Source organism: Oratosquilla oratoria, chromosome 2 (genome assembly GCF_046742065.1).
Source record: "Oratosquilla oratoria isolate Oo_2021 chromosome 2, ASM4674206v1, whole genome shotgun sequence".
Classification (NCBI taxonomy): Eukaryota; Metazoa; Arthropoda; class Malacostraca; order Stomatopoda; family Squillidae; genus Oratosquilla; species Oratosquilla oratoria.
Genome location: NC_134778.1, coordinates 13,094,340 through 13,112,870, shown reverse-complemented (window position 1 = coordinate 13,112,870; position 18,531 = coordinate 13,094,340). Strand labels below are relative to the sequence as shown.

The 18,531-nt window shown below is 37.7% G+C and overlaps 1 protein-coding gene across 4 annotated transcripts in view; it reads right to left on the bottom strand.

Annotated features, from left to right (window-relative positions):
• Positions 1-18,531, bottom strand: part of LOC143037022 (uncharacterized) — a 79,140-nt gene that overhangs the window by 11,832 nt on the left and 48,777 nt on the right. For all 4 annotated transcript variants that reach the window (XM_076205128.1, XM_076205143.1, XM_076205140.1 and 1 more), the window contains 2 exons: positions 6,146-6,223; positions 5,937-5,999 (listed from right to left, as the gene is read on the bottom strand). In XM_076205128.1, the coding sequence (XP_076061243.1) occupies positions 5,937-5,999; positions 6,146-6,223 (141 nt within the window). The remainder of the gene's footprint in view (positions 1-5,936; positions 6,000-6,145; positions 6,224-18,531) is intronic.

The following is an 18,531-nucleotide window of genomic DNA, read 5'->3' as shown; positions in this document are numbered from 1 at the left end:
GTTTTACATGAGTTAATCCTGGGCAGTGGACAGGGTGCAGGGATGACCCATCATCTAGGAGGTGCTAAGATGGGAGGGAGGGTGGAGGGGTGTGGAGTGTTTTCGGGGATGAAATGGGTGGGAATGTTTTTGTGCCTTGTCCTTTTTGGCTACCCCCCTGGTAAGGGGGAAAAAAGCCTTGGTATATGTATGTATGTACCCCTGGATTCTGCAAACTGGTTTGATCACATTAACTGTGTTCATTATTGCTCAAAGTAAAAGAGAATGAGTAATACAGCAGTGACTTTATATTTTATAATCCGAGTGGTGTGATGCAAATTACATATGGCAGCCAATCCTGCACACAAGGATTTGAGTCATACTGAAGTGATTAAACTATTCCTTGTGAAGTGAATCCATAACAAAACCAAAAGAGGAGAAATATCTAGGAGTGTTGATAAAAGACAACCTGTCACTTGTCAGACATATCAGTAGGATTGTGGGAAAGACATATAGACTACTGCAGAAGATTAAAGTGGCATTTCACTATGTAGATGAAGAGATGATGAAAAAACTCATAGAAACCCTGATCCATCCAAGACTGCTATGTGTCAGTAGTATGGTCCCCACACAGAGTGAAGGATATAAGCAAGACTGAGAGAATACAAATGACCAGCCAAACTGGTTCCTAGCTTGGGAGATAAAGAGTATCAGGAAATATGCACTGGGTCTGCCAACTTTGAAAGATTAAAAAGAAAGAGGTGATATAATTACAGTGGTCAATAAATGTGACAGATTTCACTGACAGAAGAGATCTGATTAAAGATGGGGGAGGGGTTTTAAGAGGTTGTGGAAACAAATTAAGAAAGACCACATGTAGGTTGTGATGAAATACATTTTCCATAAAGATGCATAAATACTTGGAATGGCTTAGGAAGTAATATAGCCCAAGTTCAAACAATACAAGAGTTCAAATATAAATATGATAATTGGAAATCAAGGACATAGATTAGTTTGGAATTGTACATGAATCTAAGATTAGGTATGATAAAAAATTAGAGAAAAAGGAGAGGGGACCCAATAAAAGTTGCTCCTTTCCTTTATACTACAATTAGGTAAATACACACACACACATGTCAAGGGAACACAGAATACAGAGGATATAGAAATGGCTGAAATTATAAACAAACATTTCAAATCTGTATTCACAAATGAAAACATACACAATTGGGTTGAAGGAAGGGTATTCCCCCCCCCCCTAACGGGAGGCTAGGATGGTGCCCCACACAGAGGGCTTTGTAGCATGGAATTTAATGAACCATGCCCTTGGTTCAACTTTGCCAGTGGCAGGATTAGAACCACCATCGCCTCGAATTTCGTCGCAAGTTACGATGCCCTAACCCTCTCAGCCACCAAGCTTCAGAAAGAAATAAGGGACTAAATAATGAACCTTGATGTCAGAAAATCACACGGCCTGGAGAGAATTGCAAACTGGATACTAAAAGAATGTATAGATGAACTAATGGACAAAATATGTAATGAAGGAAAGGTACTGCAAGGCTGGAAAAATGCCTATATGTAAAGGTGGAGACAAGGAAGACCCAACAAACTATAGACTAAATCTGAAACAAATCGGTTTTAAACCGGGAAGATCATGTGCCACAAATTTTATTTGTTTCTATTCAAGGTCAATAGATATTATGCAAGAAAGAGACAGATGGGCAGACTGTGCTTTCCTGGACTTACAAAAGGCATTTGATAAAGTACCACACAAAAAACTATTAAGAAAACTTGAAACAACAGGAGGTATACATGGAAAACTATTGAAATGGATGGAAGATTTCTTGCATGGGAGAAAAATGAGAGTGGTGTTCAGAGATAAAAACTCTACTTGGGAAGAAATGATAAGTGGAGTCCCACAGGGTTCAGTATTGGCTCCGATAATGTTTGCTATATATGTAAATGACATGGATGGTGTAGAATATTACATGAACTTCTTTGCAGATGACACAAAACAACTAAAGAAAGTACATAAAAAGATTGTGAATCACTACAGAGAGACCTGAACAAGGTCTGAATGAACCCCTGGTCCAGAGATATCTATTAAAAGGTGCTGGTTGGCATGAAACCAACTTAAACCTCCCATCCATTTTTACTTTCCACATTTTAGCAAGATCATGAGCATAAAAAAAAAGGGCAGGGGAGATGTACCACAATCAAAATCAAATTAATGCTCTATATTTGCAAACACAAGATTTTGACAGCTATTTACATCTATATACCAAAGGCTTCTTCCCTCTTGTAAGGGAGGTACCCCCACCTAATCCCACTCTATCCATCCCCCATTTGATTCCCTTTTTACTTAGCTCCTCATGGATGTGGGGTCATCTCTGTTTCCCATCCACTGCCCAAGTCAGAAGCAATACAACAAGACACAGCATGTTCACGGCAAAGCCCCACAGATTCATTTACACAGCAACCCTCCCTCCTTGTCCCCCCATAAGGAAATTGTGAAGACATGGGGAAACCCCTCTGGGCCACATCAATTTATCATCCACTCAAGTCCATTCTACACTCACACATATCTCTTGCCTTCTCTCTTCCCTGCCAAGACATTTCCCATTTATTCAAAGCCCCTTTCACTCTATCCATCGCATTCTTGGTCTACCTATCAGGATCACTCCATCCTCCTTAACCTTCCATACTTTTTTCTTCCAAGTCTTCTTCATTCATTCTTTCCATGTGCCCAAAATATCCCAATATTCCTTCGTATACCTCATTTACCAGTTCCCTTTCCACCCTTGCTCTCCTAATCACCTCATTTCTCACTCTATCCATTCTTATAACACCCACCAAACTTCTCGAACATTTTATCTCAAATACTTTTAAATTTCTCCTTTCTGTCTCCTTTAAAGTCCAAGTCTCCATCCCATATAGTGATACAGGCACAATTACTCCATATAATCCCCTCTAAACATTCCTCCAAGACATTTATTTACTTTCCTCACTCTACAGTTTACCTACACCCCTACTCCTACATTCTCTGCTGCATGTGACTCTAAATACTTAAAACTATTTCCTCTAACCTCTCAATCTTCTAAAAATTACCTCAAACTTTCAACCACCCTAATCTCTTGCACATCTCATCAACTTGCTTTTACCTACATTTACTTTCAACTTCCTCCAATCACATGCCTACCCAAACTCCATCAATAACTACCTTAGAAACTCCTCTGATCCAGCCACAAAAAAGTGTCATCAGTAAACAACTGGTTCACTACCTTCCCTTCACTCTCTTTATCATCTCCAATCCTCTGGCCATCACCCTCACATTTACCTTCCATTCACTGTTTGCACTGAACAGCCATGGTTACATATCACAACCCTAGTGTAGCCCCACCTTCACCTGTAACCACTCACTCTCACCTTTCCTAACCCTACCACAAGCTCAACTACTCATGCAAAAGCTTTAGACTGCCCTTAACAGCTTTTCCAAAACATTCATGTCCATTGTCATAAGCCTTCTCGAAATCCATAAAGGCCCAAAAGATATCCGCCTTACTAAAAACTTTTCACAAATCTGCCTTACCTCAAAAATTTTATCTGTGCACCTTCTACCTTCCCTAAATCCATACTATTCCTCACCAATTATTTCCTCTGTTTCTCTCCTAATCCTCTTGGCTAACACCCATATGCCTTTCCAAATATGGTCAACCAATGGATTCTTCTAAAATTGCTACATTCACATTTGTTACCTTTTCCTTTACAATGTGGACCTATACATGCACTCTTCCAGTCCTCCAACATACTCCCCTCCCTTGCTAATCAATCCACTATAACTATTCTTCTCTTTCTCAGACATTATACATGACACCCATCTAACCAAGGTGCTTTACCAGCTTTCATAATTTTCAATGCTTTTGTACCTCATCTTTTCCTATAGCCCTCTCATTTTCCTCTCCCATTACAATTTTCTAGCTTCTCCCACTTCTACAATCAATTGCTCCCTAACCTCTTCCACATTCAACAATTCTCTAAAATATCCTATTAACTTCCTATTACCACTTTCTCTTCCATTATCATCTGTCCTCTTTACCTTATCAACTCCTCCTCACTCTCTTCATTCCTTCCAGAACATAATTTTATTTTTTAAATGTTCTGTCAAACTCCTACCCCATTTTAGATCTGCTCTCCTCTTTACCTCCTTTACCCTACATTTTCGTTTTTCCTCTATTCTTCTTGTACCACTCATATGCTTTCCTAATTTTTTTTTCCTTGCAACCAATCCACATATGCTTGCTTCTATTCTATTAGTACCTTCACCTCTTCATCCCATCGATCATTACCCTTTCTTTTATTTTTTTCCCTCCTCTTCCTCCCACATACCATCTTTGCACATCTTGTCATTTCCTCCTTGAAACATATTCATTCTTCTTCTACTCCTCTCATTTATCCTTCACCACATTCCACACTTCAATCAGCTTCTGGTTTTCTTTATTTTTCCTTCTCATTAAATTCACTAACTCTCCGCACCTCTCTACTTCCCATGTTTTTCCTCCTTTAGACAACAAAAGCATTAATTAAAATGTATGTGTTTGAGATGAGGTGTCTGAGAAGTATGGTGGGGGTTACTAGGCTAGATAGAGTGAGAAATGAGGAGGTGAGGAGGAGAACAGGGGTGAAAAAGGATTTGGGTGAGAGGGTTGATGAAAGAATATTAGGATGGTTTGGACACATGGAAAGAATGAGTGAAGAAAGACTAGTAAAAGAGGTATGGAAGGCAGATGTGGAGGGAGTGAACATGAGGGGACGTCCTAGGATGAGGTGGATGGATGGGGTGAAGGGGGCTTTGGGGAAGAGGGGAATGTCTGTTGAGGAAGGAAGGGAGAGGACGGAAGACAGAGGTGAGTGGAGAATGGTTGTATATGGATGATGTTGTGACTGCATGAGGAGGAATGGGCGGGGGGGTGGGGGGTGGGGTAGTATGTGTGAGTAAATTTTGATGCAGCCCGAAGGGATTTCTCCCCGTCCTCTCCTTATATGCAAAGGGGGACGGAGAGGGGGGGTCGCCGATTAAATGAAGCGGCCTTGCTGTGGATGTACAGTGTCTTGCGACACTGCTTCTGACCCAGGGCGGTGGGCAGGGTGTAGGGATGACCCGTCATCCGGGAGGTGCTCAGATGAGAGGAAGGGTGGGAGGGGTGTGGAGTGTATTTAGGGATGAAATGGGTGGGAGTGTTTTTATACCTTTCCCTTTTTGGCTACCTCCCTTGGAAGGGGGAAAAAGCCTTGGTATATGTATGTATGTATGTATGTATGAAGGACTCTTATGAAAAAAAATCAATATGAAGCCTAAAGTGTGCTGGGTGGATTAAAACAATGCCAGAAGAACATCTAATTCAACCCGAAATCTTCCTCATACAGCAGCTGGGAATAACAGGCACAGAATTCTATGCCCTCACCTCACACAAAAAAAAGCTCCCCAAATGCAACACATAAACAATTACAGTAGCATTTTCCTCAAACATCTACAACAACCTCCCCTCAATATTTCCATACAAAAACAAATGTACACTCAGATCACAAAACATACATTCCTTATCAAACAACCAAACTTCACAAAACACCCAAAGAAGTCAACCCAACAGAGAAATCATTTCCCAAGACGAGCAAGAATTAAGATTGCCCCAGATACAACCACCACATGGAAGTAACAGTCGACATCGTGCTACAGTGTCCGACATTCACTCTTTTCAGACAGCTCCACAAACTCTCTTCAAGTGATCTATGGGCTGAAACAGTGACCATAGACAGTTTCTGTAGGCTGCAGGTCTCATCTAAGAGAAAACTGGGGGCAGTAATCTAATTGAAATTTAACTACACTTAAAAACACTCTCTTGGTTCAATTCTAGTACCAGAAAGAGTAACGACAATTGTAAGTAGCCCTAAGTACTTACGTTTACAACTGACTTCTTGTTCACATCTTGTGCCATTTCTCCTTCGAATTCCCCCTCACTACACTAAAAATGAGAAAAATACCAGATATATATAAAGTATATTAGTAATCAAACAATTTCCACATTGAATAATTCAACAGAGTAACAACCATCAACTATACCAAAGACTCTTTACCAAGACCTTACAAACAACCTAAATCAGAACTTACAGTGGACAATGTAGGCTCCTCGTTGACAGAACTTTCTACGGGTCCTGCACCACACTTTGTCTGCTCTCCAGAACTTTGCTGCAAATAGAAAATAATTAAATGAAGAAATGCAGTGATAAAAAGTTATACAAAATTTTGGTTAACTATGCAACAATAACAAACTGTCACATACTCACTGAATTCACAAAAGAAGAGAGGAAAGGGGAATTGTAGTTAGACGGCATGAGAGTGTAAGGGAGGTTAGATAAGGTAGAACAATGAATGTCGAGATGGTTTGGCCATATAAAAATAATGACCAAGGAAAAACAAACAAATCTATAGAGTGCAATAGTGGATAGAATAATCTTGTTAGGAAGACAGAGTATGTGATGGATGGATGGAGGGAAGAGGGCTTTGAATGCACATGGAATGTCTACTCAACAGGTATCAGCCCTTCCACTCTTCTTTAACACATGTAAAGAAACAAAAAACGCTAACAGACAACAGTGATATAATGATAGTCCAAACATAGGTAAAGAAAGCAATTTACATTACACATACAGTAGAGGCCCAATTGAGCAAACAAATTTAGCCAAAGGAGTGTTTGCCAAATCAATTTTTCTGTTCATTACTGATAATGGCTTTTTCAGTTACAGTATATTGAGTCTTTACACTAAATACCATTGGCCCTTAGAATAAGAAAATGGTAAGAAAAACATATTATAGCAACAGTGTACTGTACACAATTACATTAATGTATATAAATCTACTGTACAGTACCATTATGGGCTGCATTATAATGATCCCACCTGCACTGCCAGATACCAGAAAAGTGCCCCATTTAATGAAGATGTTTCTGCTAAACCAGAATATCCTACTATTGATTTAAAACTTCTATTAAATCAGGCTTCCACTAAATAAGGATTCATTAAATCAGGCTTCTACTGTACTGTGGAACTTAAATTTTTCAAAATTTGATTAAACAAAATGTGCAATATCTGAAGGGTTTTACATTCTGGTTCAAAATCAAATTATCTGAAAGAAATGACAGATAAGATATTGTAAGTTTGTTGGTGCAGGCACTCCATAGTAGTTGCCTATCTCCTCACTAAAGTGGCAAGCTATATGATTATGACTTTTGTTCACTGCTGTCTATGACAGACAAGTGAGCATTTGTTGATAGTTATTTACCTTAATGAATTACTTAGTATTAATCAGTATGTTGATCCTGATCTCTCTTGCAAAGACCAGCCCTCAGGTAAGCAATGACCTCCAGGTGGATCCACAAGCCACTCAAAGAAAACATATTATGTTGTTGTCAAGGGACTGTTAGTGTAGGGCACTGTGGTATAAAGTGTACTATGTCCTCTGTGTGGTGGCTGAATCTGGGATATTTTCAATCTGTGGCCAGGCCTATTATGTGTTGGTACAGTTTCAATGATGAATGGTATACCAAGTGCAAATGTGCCAATGTGATTCTCACAAAATGTGAGAGGGTTTTTTTCTGGGGATGTATATGTCTGGGGCATGTTTTCAGTTTGGTGATCTGTCTTGAAGGGCTCATTTAGTGATCTGAATGTGTGTGTGTCTTTATGTGGATATTTTGTGTGGTACAGGTGGTACATTCTTATAAATGTTTGAGTATTATGCTGCTGGTGTAATTCTTTTGTTGCATTCTATTGGTGGTGCTTGTGAAATGAAGTGTGAAGGGTTCTGATGTAAAATTGGGTTGTCATTTTCATGTGGTGTATTTGGGGAGGGCTTTGAGTTCGGTATGCAGGTTACAATTGGGTTGGTTTTGTTACATCCTAATATTACCCTCAGTGCTCCGATATGTCTTTCTATCTACATATGGCTTCTTCCCCATAATAAGGTCACACACCCACTCCCACCCATTCCACTCCTGTCCACCACCTTTGTCTAATTCTTGCCAAACTCCTCATGGATGGTCATCCCCGTTTCCTGCCCAATGCCCAGTTTGGAAGTACAGTACTACCTCTCATTAACAGACGTTAATTGGCTGTGTATGCTGTGTTTTTGCTGTGTTTTCGGTGTTTTTGGTGCTGTTGTTTAGTGCTGTGCAATCACTATGCCACCCAAAAACCACTCCAAATCAATGGATTATTCACATCAACGGACACAGTTACCCCCCTTTTAGTCCATTAATGAGAGGTCATTCTGTAATGCAATAAGACACAGTACATTCACAACACAGCTGCTTCACTTACACAGCAACTGCCCCCCCCCTCTCCCCATCCCCTCATGCAGAAAATAGAAATGGAGAGAAATACCTTTGGGCTGCATCAAAATATCATCCATACACAACCATACTCCACTCACCCTATATCCTGCCTTCTCCTTTCTTTGCTCAACTGACATTCCCTCTTGCTCAAAGCCCCTTTCACCCTATCCATCTAATCCTTGGTCATCCCCACATGTTCACTCAATCCACCTGCCTTCCACACCTCTTTTGTCAATTTTTCTTCTCATTCTTTCCATGTTTTCCAACCATCACAATACTCTTTCATTAGCCTTATCTGCCAATTCACTTTCCACCCCTGCTCTCCTCCTTACCTCCTCGTTTCTCACTCTATTCAACCTTGTAACCCCTACCATAACTCTCAGACACTTCATCTCAAACACATTTAAACTTTTCCTTTCTACCACTCTTAAATTCCAAAGCTACACCCTATACAGTGTCTTTGGCACTATCCTCCCTTCTTACAATCTTCTTTTTATACCCATTCCCAGATGCCCCTATTTCTCAAAAAACTTTTCAAAAACCCCCAAGATATTTACTTACTTCACTCAATCTACAGTTCATCTCCACCCCAACTCCTCCTTTTCCTGCCACATGCATCTCCTAATACTTAAAACAGTCCACTTCCTCTAGCCTCTCTCCTTTAAGACTTGCTTTCTACTCACTGCCATCCTTTCCCCTTGAACATCTCACCACCTTACATTTACCCACATTTACTCTTAACTTTTTCCCACTGCATACTTTCCCAAATTCCATCACCAACTGCCTTAATCCTCTGACCCTACTACAAGCACAGTGTCATCCACAAACAACTAGCTCACCTCCTATTTCTCACTACTATCTTCAACCACTTCCAATCCCCTACTCCCATTTCCCTTGCATGCACCTCCCATACCATCCCATTCATGAACACACTGAACGGCCATGGTGACATGCCACACTTCTGACATAACCCCACCTTTACCTTAAACCACTTGTTCTCTCCATTTCCAATCCTTACACAGGCATTACTGTTCATGTAAACATTATTGACTGCCCTCAACAACTTTCTCCCAATCCCATATATCTGCAATACTTCCAATAGTGCCTTCCTGTCTATCCTGTCATAAACCTTCTCCAAGTCCATAAGCCCAAAAAACATCATTACCTTGTGCCAAAGCCTCCTCATAAATCTGCCTTAGCACAAAAATCTGATCCACACATCCTCTACCTTTCCTACACACTAAAATCCTCACCAATTACTGTTCCTCTCACAATCCTCTCAATTAAAACCCTCCCAAAAGCCTTTCCAACTACAATCAACAAAATCCATCTAAAACTACTACAATCACATTTTCCTTTATCCCCATTTCCTTTGCAAAGCAGATCTATATAGGCACTACTCCAGTCCTCCAATACTTTCCCTCCCCTTGGACACACATTAAACAACCTCACTGGCTAGTCCATTATCATTGTACCTCCCTTCTTCAGATACTCCACATGATACCCATCTAACACAGGTGGCTTACCAGCTCCCATCATTTTCAACGCTCCCTGTATATCTTCTTTCCTTACATCTCTTCCATTTTCCTCTTCAATCTCCATCATATTCTTAATCACTTCAGTACAACTCTAACTCTTGCGCGCAGCATCGGCTGCCATATGTTATTTGCATTACACTATTCACATTATAAATTATAAAGTCACTGCTGTATTACTTATTCTCTTTCACTCTGAGTAATAATAAACATAGAAAACATGATCAAAACAATTCACAGAATCTGGGGGTAACTTATGTACAGCTACAAAAAAATATATGATCAAGACGCCGATGCTGGCATCTTTGTGTACCCACTCACACCTCATGATGCCTAAGTAGACGTTCTCGAATTGAAGTGGTTAATGCCTCCCGTTACCACAATCAATCCCTATCCTCCTCCACATTTAACAGCTCTCTAAAATGCTCTACCCTTACTGCTTTCACTTCCATTAATATCTAATTGCACCTTTTACCTTCCTCTCTACCTGACTCACCCCCTTCCTCTCTAACCTCAAAAAATATATACTGTATATACATTTTTATTCTTTTAATTTCTTTTTTCCTGTTATACTCCTACCCCAATCTACATCTGCTCTTCTCTTTGCCACCTTTATCTAATGTTTTGCTTACCTTCTTTTTTCTTTGAACCTCTTATGTGCTTCATAAGTCCTACTTTGTAACCAATCTCAAAATGCTTGCTTCTTCTCTTCTACTACTTTCTTCACTTCATCCCAATACTCACTACCCATCCACCCTCCTTGTTCCACATACCATCTTTGCACACTCTGACATTTTCTCCTTGAAATACACCCATTCCACATCTCTATTCTTCAACACCTCCCATTCTTCTCTCAGCTTCTACTGCTATTCCTACTCCTTTTCTTTCTCATTTGAAATACTGACTCTAAGCACCTCTCTACCTTTTTCCTCTTTCTCCACTTATCCTCCACTCTCAACTTACCTTCCCCCAGAAAATTATCTGACTTTCTCCAATTCTCTGCCCTAATAACAAGGACATCCAGAACTCTTTATATCCTTCCTTTGGATACCACTACATAGTCCATTAATGCCTCATCAACCACTTTTCATCCACCACCCTTTCCCATGTGTACTTACACTTGACTTTCTTCAACACTGTGTTGGCTATCATGAACTCTCCACCATGATTTTTACCAAGCACTCCAAAATTCCCAACCACTCCATCCCCTACTCTAGCACTAAGATCTCCCAGCACTACTACACTGACATTCCTCCCAAAACTCTATAAAGCACTCATTTAAATCTATCCAAAAAATCTTTCTTCTACACTCTTCTCACTACCAAACCCATATGCACAAAAAGAGCACATCTCCCTTCTCAGTTTCATCTTCATTCACATAAACCTTCCCATATGATACCAACTGCGTGTGTGTGCTCACACAGGCCTATCAAATTTTTCCCTCCCAGCTCCCCTGTCTTATTCTCCATCTCACTCTCTATCAATCCCTCTCTGTGTCAACCCTTTGGTTGCTGTAGTAATATGAGGCAGGAGTTGGCCTTTTCAGGTATTACATGGTAAGGAAGCTTTGTTTATCAAGTGACCAAAATGATATAATAATTTCACTTACTGGTTAAAATATAAAATGGATGATGACGATGAAGATAGACAAAAATATAGTAAACCAGCAGAAAAGACTGGATGTAAGGAGGGTTGAATCTAACTTATGTCATAAAAAAAGTTGCACCATGGAAACACAGAAGACAAACCAAAGGTATGAAAGTGTAACACTTTCAGGGTTTGTAAAAAGAAAGTGGAATACTAGGTAGAAATATAGATTTGGAAAGTGAAACATGGTATAAAAATATTCTAAGAAATCAGGATATTTCAGAACTAATAAATTAAATTATAGATCTGAAAGCTGAATACAGGGCAACGTATAAAGAAGTGATTGATCTGAAAAGAAGAAATGTTTAAACAAACAGGTAGCTTAATGATATAAAAAAGGAATTAAACATAGTCAAAAGTGAGAGAAGAATGAAAAATGAAGATACAAACAAAAACAAGGCTTTGAAAAAGGAAATAAAAGAACAAATACAAGCAGTGACCGAGAATGGAGAAACAATAAAATGACAGTTTTCCAAGAAATAGAAAATCAATGGATAGTGGAACAAGCAAACAAAAAATTAACTTTTAAAGGAATTGTACAAGTGGAAGAAAATGCAAAAGAAACAGTCATTAAAGTAATTAAAGACAAAGAAAATTGGGTCAGACACAAAAAAAACTGTATAGAAGTTTATGGTATTAAAGAAAAACACAATGTAGCTAGATATGAGAAAAAGAGAAAGAAATTGCAAAAGAAATTCTGAAAGAGATACAAGAGGATGGGCAAGAAATGGAAAAGGAAATAGAGGAAGTGCATAGAATGGGACTCTATTCTAAAAGGAAAAAAATAGACCACTAAAAATTAAACTAAGGTCTCAAATGACAGCAGTACTAACAAAAACAACAAAGTTGGTAAAGAGCAAAAATTACAAAAATATACAACTAAAAAAAAGAAATGAGCAATGAAGAAAAAGAGATGAAAAAGACAATAAGAAATGAAGCAAATGAAAAAAAAACTAGAGAACAGACCAAAAAGAAGGATTTTTTTTTTAGTACTGGGCCTGAGGCTGAGAAAATTGTATATATATTTAATATATATGTATATACATTTATATTTATATATATATATATATATATATATATATATATATATACACATATATATATATATATATATATATATATATATGGGAAACACAGGAAACAAAAAAGAAAAAGGAAAAAAATAAAAAATTATGTATACCAACATAGATGGCTTGATTTCAGGACTGAATTAACTAAACTATCTGGCAAAAATGAAATCAGATATACTGGGAATTGTGGAGATACAATTAAAAGGTCCACTACCACCTAATACTGTGGGACACAGTTTATATAATTACTGGATAAAAAATAGAGAGGAGAAACAGTGTGGAAGAGTCATGTTTTTTACTAAGAAAGGCTTAAATATGATCAAGATAACAGAAGGAAATAATAATGTGGAATTGATTATGATAAAAGTTAAAAACAAGTGACATGAAAAGTAGAAAATTTGTAGTGATATATGTGCCCCCACTAATATATTCTTGGACAGAGAGTGACCATTCCAAAATGTTGGAAGACACAAGGCATGCATTAAATGAAATTCTGGAAGAAACTTAGTAATTATGGGTGACCTTAACTCTAAAGAAATATATTGGGAAGAGATGACAGTGAAAGGTGGAGAGGACCTTTAGGGAAATATACTACTGGACATGACCATTGAATACACAATGACTCAACAGGTAAAAGAAAATACCAGATACAGAAATAATGAAGTACCATCAAGATCAAAATTAATATTTACATCAGAGCCTGAAATTGTGGATAAAATGAAATACATGACACCAGTTGGGAAAAGTGAGCATATACTAATTGAGTTCAAACTAAAAGAGGAGGTTTATTTGGGAAGAAATGAGAAAAACAGAAAGGTAAGACTAATGTTCAACAAAAAGTGAATTGGGAAAACAAAGATGAAAGAGAAATGGACAATAATAGAAGAAACCTATAATGAAGGAATAGATAAATATGTACCAAAGCAAAAACAGAAAAAGGCGTACATTAAATGCTGGTACAACAAAAAATATGAGGCAAAAGATAGAAACAAAGCTTGGAAAAGATAGAATATAGACAAAAAAATGGCTAAGTGGCAAATATATATCAAACTAAGAAATGAATATGTAAAAATATCAAGGGAAGAAAAAATAAACTATATAAAAATAAACATAATAGACAAATGTAAGGATCAACCTAAATTATTCTACAGATATGTAAATGGTAAGTTAAAAAAATAAACAGGAAATAGAGAAACTGCGGCAAGGGAATGTGGAATATATAGATGCAGAAATGGCTGAAATTATAAACATTCTAAATCTGTATTCACAAAGGAAAATACACAAAATTGGGATGAAGGAAAGGGAGAAAGATCCCCCAATAAAAGAAATAATTGTGACATAGAATGAAATAAGGGACCTAATAATAAACCTTGATGTCAGAAAATCACATGACCTGGACGGAATTACAAATTGGATACTAAAAGAATGTATAGATGAACTAACAGACAAAATATTTAAGATAATAGACTGCTCACTCAAAGAAGAAAAGGTACCACAAAATTAGAAAAATGGAAATATTGTACCAATATATAAAGGGGGAAATAAAGAAGATCCAACAAACTATAGACCAGTCTCCCTTACAAGCACAATAGCTAAAATATGTGAAAAAGTTATCAAAATTAGATGGATTAAACATCTGAAAGAAAATATACTGAATCCAAAACAATCTGGCTTTAGACAAGGAAGATCATGTGCCACAAACTTTATTTATTTTTATTCAAGGTTAGATATATTGCAAGAAAGGAGTGGATGGGCAGATTGTGCTTTACTGGATTTACAAAAGGCATTTGATAAAGTACCACACAAAAAACTATTACAAAAACTCAAAATAACAGATGTACAATGAAATTTATGGAAATGGAAGATTTCTTGCATGGGAGAAAAATGAGGGTGGTACTTAGAGATAAAAACTCAACCTGTATTAGCTCCAAAAATGTTTGCCATATATATAAATGACATTTATGAATGTGTGGAATGTTATATGAACTTCTTTGCAGATGACACAAAACTAATAAAGAAAGTACTGTACAGAAAAAGACTGAATCACTGCACCTGGACAAAGTCTGGGAATGGAATCAAAAGTGTGAAGTGAACTTCAACATCAAGAAATGTAGTATAATGGAATTTGAAGTATATAAAAAAAAAAAAAAAAAAAAAAAAAAAAAAAAAAAATAAAACGACAATATAAATTTGGTACAAAGGAGGTAAAAAAAAAAAAGTCAGTTCTGAAAAGGACCTAGGAGTAATTATCAACAAAGACATGTCACCAAACGTATATATAAACAAAATAGCGAAACCTACAATTTACTAAGATCAATAAAGGTGGCTTTAAATTACATGGATAAAGTAATAGTAAAAAAATGTTAGTCACACTGATAACACCAAGATTGGAGTACACTGCAACACTATGGACACCCAGCACTAAAAATAATATAAAGAAATTAGAAAGAATCCAAAGAGAAACAACAAAGATGGCACCAACACTTTCAAAATTGACATACAAAGACTGTCTAAACTGGAACTACCAACCCTGGAACAAAGAGGAGAAAGTGGAGATCTGTTGGCAATTTACAGAATCATGACAGGCATGGAAGTCCTTGACAGAGAAGACTTATTAAGTGGGATAAAAGAAAAATAAGAGGACATGAAAAGAAACTCAAAAAGGAGAGTTATAGAAGAGATCTGAAAAAGAATGTTTTTTCACACTGAGTGGTGGATGTCTGGAACAAATTGGACAAAATAATAGTGTGTGCAAAAACCATACAAGAATTAAGAACAAACTAGATGCTGAGAGATACAAAGACGGGTCACTATGGGCATAGCTCCCCTTCCCATATAATATAATTGGGTAAATACAACCTGTCATATGAGGAGAGACTGGCTAAATTGAAATTACCGACTTTTGAACAAAGAAGAGAAGGAGGCGACCTAGTGACCATCTACAGAATCACGAAAGGCACGGAAGTCTTTGATAGTAAGGACTTACTAAACTAGGACAAGAGAAATACAAGGAATAAAAAAATTAAAAAAATTAAAAAGGCCAGTTATAGATGAGATCAGAGAAAAAAAAAATTCACACAGAGTGGTTGACATTTGGAACAAACTGGACAAAACAATAGTGTGTGCAAAAACCATACAAGAATTTAAGAGCAAACTAGACACTGCAAAATACAATGACGGGACACCACGAGCATAGCTCCCCTTCCTGTAAGATACAACTATGTAAATACATGCAGCGTAGAGATTATGGTTTACTTATGCAAGCTTGTCATAAAAAGCATTTCTCAGTAAAAGCTGATTATTACTACATGAATGAATAAAGGAGATAGGACTGCTATAAATAGTCACGGTGAAATGTTCATAAATCATCACACACACACACACACACATTTTCTCCTTTCATTGCCTTGTCTTTTCATAACACGTATATTGTGATGCATCACTGAATCATCATACATCAGGCAGCCTAACACTTGCACATGAATATTCGACTCATATTAAAGAGGTTAAGAGAGAACAGCATAATGGAGGCATAGTTGCACTACAAAAGCACCATTCCTCTTTTTGATATTTCACTCTAACATAGAAAAAATTATGCATGACTCTAGTCTGTAAGGGCAACCCTTACTATACTATTGTGCAATTATAATACTGCACAATAACATGCAGTCAATAGCCCAGTCTGGGGATTGGATATCTATAAATGTAATATAATAATAACTGTGATCTTTGTGCTGATTGTTAGAAACCATGCTGTGGAGGCATACCCAAGGTTATGAATTGCTTGATGATTTATCTGTGATATTCTTGCTGTCTGTTAGAAACCATGCTGTGGAAGCATAGCCAAGATTAAGAATTGCAGTGATGATTTATTAGTTTCTGTTGTCAAGTCAGTGCTTGCATTAGTTTAGAATAGGCTAGTTTTCTTGTTGATTCTTGCTGTCAGGTGTTCGATATGTAGGCTGAAATTCATACAAGTATCAAATGTGAGGCCCAGAAATTAAGGGTTCTTTTCCAATGGAAGGATAAGGCCATTTCATTTTACTATATGGTGCATTATTTTTTCATTTATTATTATTATTATTTTAATTCATAGTTATCTGGTGTGAGCAACACCCCTTTTGATTTCTTGGGTAGGCTTCCATTCTGTTATTGTTGAACCATTGTTCCAGTTTGTTCAAGTACGCTTGGGTGTTCTTGACTGCTTTTTGTATTTACTGCAAGGTTGTTATTGTCAGGTCATCTGGATATGAGAGAACATTGGTCTTTAGTTCTGGTTTTGGAGTTGGGAGATCACTCATGAGGAGGCTGAACAGTAAAAGTAATGCACCTTCAGGGTCTGCACCGTACTGCATTTTTATTCCTGAGATTTGGTTGTTTAGAGTTATTCTGCACTGCTTTCCTATGGGCAAAAGGTGATGAGTATACAAGCAATGATGACAGTGGTGGGTTGCAGGTGAAAGGCTGGATGAAATGAAGATTTTTAACTATTTGGGGTCACATGTGGGAGTGAGTAGTGGTGGTGAATTACTGAGCAAGAGAAGCAAGGCATTGTGTGAGGTAGTGCAAGTATAAGCAATAGAAAGAAAGCTGTTTAGGGCAGTCAAAAGCTCCTACACGAGCAGTAAAGCTTGTGTTAGGGTAGGGAATAATGAGAGTGAGCAGTTCAATGTGAAGGATGGGCTGCACCTTGGTTGTAAAATGTGTACATAGATATGGTAGTATAGGAGGTAAGAGATGGTTAGAGAGAGAGGATGAAAGTAGATGAGCCATTCATTGCTTGTAGTTAATCATAAAGTTTGTGAAGGTATGTGATAGAAAGTTGACAGTGGATGTGGGTGAAAATAAGGTGATGAGATGTACGAGTGGTGAGGGTAGCATTAAGTTGGAGGTAAATCTTAAAGGAGAAAGGTGAGAGGAAGTGGATAGTTTCAAGTGTTTTGAGTCATATGTAGCAGGGAATGGAGGAATGAGGGTGGAGGTAAACTGTAGAGTGATGGAAGCAAGTATATGTCTTGGGGCAAAGAAATAGGCATATGATGACGGATGTAATGAGATTATATGAAGGGGTGATTGTGCCTACAACACTGTACAGGACAGACTTTTAAAGGAGGCAGAAAGAGAACTCTAAATGTGTTTTAGATGAAGTCTTTGAGAAGTGGGAGTTACATGGATGAATGAGTGAGGAATTAGGTGCTTGACAAAAATAGTGCCTTTGAGAGCTACTGTGTGACCTTGAGGTTTTCAAATGCACTGGGCCCAAGGTGATCCAGAAGGACAGTGCCCCTGTGTCAGTGGCTTAATAACTGCCAGGTAACTTTTTATATAGGACCTTCCAGGAACAGTCCTGATTTAAACACAACAGAAAATCTCTGACCATCAAGAGAAAGAGGAAGGATGTCAGCTCTGTACCCAAACTGCAGGTAGCCATCCAAAAATCCTCGGACAATCTAAACTGCCAGCACATTGAAAACCTTGCCCCATTCTACCAAGATGTTTACAGATGATAAAGAAAAGAAAAGGCCTCCCTACCATGTATTAAATATACTGTCATGAATTAATTATCATTATTTGAATTGATTATTTACATTTCTTTTGGGTGGGCACAGGGAGCAGGTACTTCTTTTGTTGAATACTGGACATTCACTGACTCGATTACTTGAGTTTCTTGTTGGAATCATCCTTCAAGAACCCCCCCTTTCAGCAAAACTTCTTACAAAATAAAAAAGGGGCCTGCCAGTCTCATCATTATACCCCCATTTAATTGCCCTTCAACCATAATGTTATGGTTCTGCTGCCACAGCAATACTATACAAGGAAGATAAAGAGGTGGAGTCCATGGTGTGGTGCTGGGGTGAAGGAAATTTAATAAGGGCAGCAGAAAAGAATGGCAACAATGTTAAAAGTATTTCA